General features: G+C 40.1%; 1 protein-coding gene across 1 annotated transcript; it reads left to right on the top strand.

The window, feature by feature from the left end:
- The first annotated feature begins 4,059 nt into the window (after nt 1–4,059).
- Nucleotides 4,060–4,523, top strand: LOC138870508 (uncharacterized). The gene is made up of 2 exons (XM_070148317.1): nt 4,060–4,298; nt 4,427–4,523. The coding sequence occupies exons 1-2, from the start codon at nt 4,060–4,062 to the stop codon at nt 4,521–4,523; spliced, it is 336 nt and encodes a 111-aa protein (XP_070004418.1).
- Nucleotides 4,524–4,927: the final 404 nt, after the last annotated feature.

Here is a 4,927-nt window from a genome sequence, read left to right on the forward strand (position 1 = left end):
ACCGAATATTGCCTAACAAAGGTTATGCTAGTGCAATAGTCCCTCCTCGTATTAGGGCGGGTAATTTCAAATCACCAACGTGATGCCAACCTTACTTGAGCAATGAGGTTTCTTATCGGTTCACCAACCCAAAATGCTTACAAACATTTGAAGGGCTTTGTGGATACATGTTGGGGAAGCAAGAAAACTAATGTTTCCGAGGATTCATTGAGGCTAAGGCCTTTTCCTTTGTCTCTACGGGGAAAAGCTTTAGATTAGTTGGAATGTTTGCCGAACCGTTCAATACACACTTTGGATGAGTTAGCGGCCAAGTTTATTGCTATGTTTTTCTCTCCCGAGCAGATGGATACACTTCAGGATGAGATCTTGGCATTCAAACAAGATTTGAGTGAGCCACTACACGAAATTAGGGAGTGCTATAAAATAATGGTTAAGGAATGTCCCAACAACGATATGACAGAGAACATGTTGCATTAAACTTTTTACTGTGGGATTAACACAATCAACCAATGTGTACTGAATCAACTAGCCGATAGGAATTTCATGACTACACCTTATGCGGAGACGTGTGACATTCTAGTTGAGATGTCGGAGACATCATCAGCTTGGCAATCCCGGGCCAATGTCCCACAAGGTGATCTGAATATGATCCTCCTCCACAAAGAGAGACAAGATCATGGGCAAGCCATTTCCGAATTGACCACTACCATAACTCAACTAGAAAAGACCCAACACAATCAAGTGCAAGCCATGCTATAGAAGAGTTAATATTTTGGTGAACTAGAAAAGGACCAAGGGTCCACAAATGCAAACCCGAGTAGAGAACTATGTCCAAGATGATGGCAGTTTTGATGAAGATGATTCTTATAATGAGCAAGAGGAAGAAGTGCAATATGTGAACAATTTCCAATAGCAAAGAAACAACTTCCAAGATCCAAATCAACAACAATGGAGACCACAAAATAACCATGGCAATTGGAGCTCTAACAATAAAGGGAATTGGCATAATAACAACAATCAAGGAAATTAAAGTGAAAATAACCAAGGAAATTGGGGAGGCAATGATTAAGGTGGTTAGGGAAACAATCAAGGCACTGGGGGTTAGATTTTCAAAGGCTCCCGATGTATCAATAACCGAGCAGCCCACCTCCTTATCCTTCCCATGGTTCAAGTTCTTCAAATAATGAGATGGGACGTATTGAGAATATGTTTAAGCAAATGATGGTAATAGAATACCGATTCGGATGCCCAACTTGCCTCACACAACACATCAATAAATCTAGAAGTTCAAATGGGGTAAATCTCTCAAGTTCTAAATTCTCGTCCTAAGGATGCACTACCAAGTGACAATGTAGTAAACCCGGAGGGTGGTAATAATACGGGGCATGCTATGACAGTTATAACAAGAAGTAGAAGAGGTGGGAATGCACCTGCCTCAAATGAAAGGCAACTTATCAATGATGAACAAGTGATGCAAGAAGAAGAGACCCCAAACAATGTTGTTCAAGCAAATGAGGAAGTGCAGATTGATATTAATGATAGTGCGGAAGCAACTCAAGAGGAGGTGAATCCGTCTAGGGAACACATCATTGACATATCGGAACTAGTAGTGCAAAGGCAAAGTCACCATTGCCTAAGCCTCCACCTCCATACACTCAAAGACTTGCCAAGAAAAATGGTGAGAATCAATTCAAGAAGTTCATTCAAATGATGAAGAGTCTTTCAATGTGCCATTGGTGGAAGCTTTGGAACAAATGCCCGGTTATGCAAAGCTTATGAAAGATCTTGTGACAAAGAAGCGGTCGATTAATTTTGAGACTATCAAATAAAGTAACTCATCAAGTGAGTGCGATTGTTCATTCAATAACTCCTAAGTTAGAGGATCCCAGTGCTTTCACGATTCCTTGTACAATTAGAAGTGCCGAGATTGCTAAGGCTCTTTGTGATCTTGGGGCAAGTTTAAATTTGATGCCTTATTCAGTTTTCAAGACTTTGGGGATTAGTCAACCAAGACCCACTTCTATGAGATTACAAATGGCCGATCGTACCACTCAAAGGCCATTGGGTGTGATTGAAGATGTTTTGGTCAGGGTTAATAATTCATTCTTCCGATGAACTTTGTCATTCTAGATTGTGAAGTTGATTATGAAATGCCAATCATTCTTAGGAGACCTTTCCTCGCTACGGGTAAGGCTCTTTGTGATGCAGAAGCTAGAAAACTCACTTTTTGGGTTGATGATGAAAAAATGGTATTCCATGTGTGTAATTTCATGTGGCAACCAAATAGCAATGAGGTGTGTTCTTTTATGTAATTGGTGACCGATGTTATTGTTGATGATACAAGTGCTACTATCAATGTTGGTGATATGTTAGAAGGCCGTTTTACTCAATTTTGGTAATGAAGAGATGGACGGTTTCATGGAATGCGTGAACTCTTTTCAAGGAATGGGGTCGTACAACTATGCACCCTAGAAATTATCTTTGGATCTTGAAAATAGGGAGACTCCTCCTACAAAACCTTATATTGAAGAACCACTTACTTTGGAGTTGAAGTCATTGCCTCCACACCGTCGGTATGAATTCCTTGGCCCTTTTTCTACTTTACTGGTTATTCTTTCCTCTTGTTTGACTAATGTGTTATCGATTCCACATTGACGATGTTACAAAAGAGGAAGAAGGTTATTGGGTGGACTTTGGCAAATATTCGGGGTATAAGCCCCGCCTTTTGCATGCATAAGATCAAGCTGGAGGATGGTGCTAAACTGTCCATTGAACATCAAAGAAGACTTAAATAGGCTATGCAAGAAGTTATCAAGAAGGAGATTATCAAATGGTTGGATGCCGGGGTTGTGTACCCCATCTCTGATAGTTCATGGACCTCTATGATTAAATATGTCCCAAAGAAAGGAGGCATGACGGTGGTTACCAATTATAAGAATGAATTGATTCATACAAAAAGGGTAATCGGTTCGAGGGTTTGTATGGATTATCGCAAGCCAATTATACCGTTACGGATAAAGACTTTCTTGCTATAGTATTTTCAATTGAAAAGCCGGTACTTGATGGGTGCCAAAGTTATTGTCCACACGGACCATGCGGCACTTCGTTATCTTATGTTCAAAAAGGATTCCAAAGCCCGGTTGATGAGATGGGTACTCTTGTTGCAAGAATTTAATATTGATATCCAATATAGGCAAGGTAGTGAAAATCAAGTGGCGACCCACTTGTCTCATTTTGAGGAGGAGGGGAGGCCGCATGATGACCTTGAAATCAATGACTCCTTTTCTGATGAGCAACTTTTGGCAATTTCAATAAAAGAGGTGCCATGGTTTGCAGACTGAGCAAATTTTCTTGTTAGTGGAATCATTCTGAATGAGTTCTCTTTAAACCAAAGGAAGAAGCTCAAAAGGGATTGTCAAGATGATTATTGGGATGGACCATACCTTTTCCGGATCTGTACGGATGGGGTGATTAGAAGGTGTGTACCGGAAGAAGAGCAAGGCAATATTCTTGGAGCTTGTCATTCCTCACCATATGGTGGTCATCATGGTGGAGCAAGAACAACAGTCAAACTTCTTAGTTGTGGTTTCTATTGGCCTACTATTTACAAGGATGCTAGTGATTTGGTGAAGCGATGTGAGGAATGTCAACGGGCCGGTGGAATCTCAAAAAAAAAAATGAAATGTCACTCACAACCATCTTGGAGATTGATATTTTCGATATTTGGGGTATTGACTTTATGGGTCATTTTGTGATCTCTTGTGAAAATACCTACATCTTGGTCATGGTAGATTATGTATCCAAATGGGTTGAGGTCGTCTCCTTACCCAACAATGAGGCGAGAAGTGTAGTAGCTTTCTCGAAGAAGAATAGTTTTACAAGATTTGGTACTCCACATGCAATCATTAGCGAATATGGGTCACACTTTCGCCACAAAGCTTTTGACACTTTACTTAGCAAGTATAGTATTACTCACAAGGTCATGACCCCCTATCATCCACAAGCTAGTGGGAAAAGTGAAAGTATCCAACCGGGGAGATAAAGAATATCTTATCTAAAATGGTGAATGCTAATCGGACAGATTGGTCCAAGAATCTTGATGATGCAATATGGGCTTATAGGATGGTTTACAAAACATCTATTGGGATGTCTCTATACCGGTTAGTGTTCGGGAAAGCTTGTCATCTTCCGGTGGAATTAGAGCATAAGGCAATATGGTCTCTAAAGAAATTGAATCTTGATTGGGACGTAGCCGCTAACCTGCGAAGTACAAACTTGAATGAATTGGATGAGTTTCGGTACCATGCATATGCGAGTTCGTCCTTGTACAAAGAAAAGATTAAATATCTTCATGATAAATAAATAAAGATTTCAAGGTGGGCGATCTTGTATTGTTGTTTAATTCAAGGTTGAGAATATTTTTCAGGAAGCTAAAATCCAAGTGGAGTGGTCCATCTGAAATTGTTAGTGTGACATCTTTTGGTGCATTAGACCTGAAGAACAAAAACAATGAATTATTCTAAGTCAATAGTCACCGGGTGAATCACTACTTAGGCAATATTAGAGATAGCCAAGTGGTGGCGGTCATTTACTTCACTTGAGGATGCTTTGTCATTGCATCATGCCGCAATGTTAAATCAAGCACTTCTTGGGAGGCAACCCATACTCTTTTCCTTTTTCTTTAGTGGATTAGATGTCATTTTTTGTTCTAATATAATTTTAAGTACTCTATAGGATTGAGTGTTACATGCAAAAAGAGTGGACCAAAAAAATGGCTAAGCATCTAAGAAACTGCGGATCGTACTTTAACTGTGCGGACCGTAGATTTTCATGTGCCATAGCAGAAGTGCTTCTGCGGCCGCACATTTCACATGCGCACCACACAATTGGAAGCTTGCCAAAGTGTGAAAATGTAACTCTCTGAAGT

The sequence above is a fragment of the Nicotiana sylvestris genome, chromosome 6 (genome assembly GCF_000393655.2).
Source record: "Nicotiana sylvestris chromosome 6, ASM39365v2, whole genome shotgun sequence".
Classification (NCBI taxonomy): domain Eukaryota; kingdom Viridiplantae; phylum Streptophyta; class Magnoliopsida; order Solanales; family Solanaceae; genus Nicotiana; species Nicotiana sylvestris.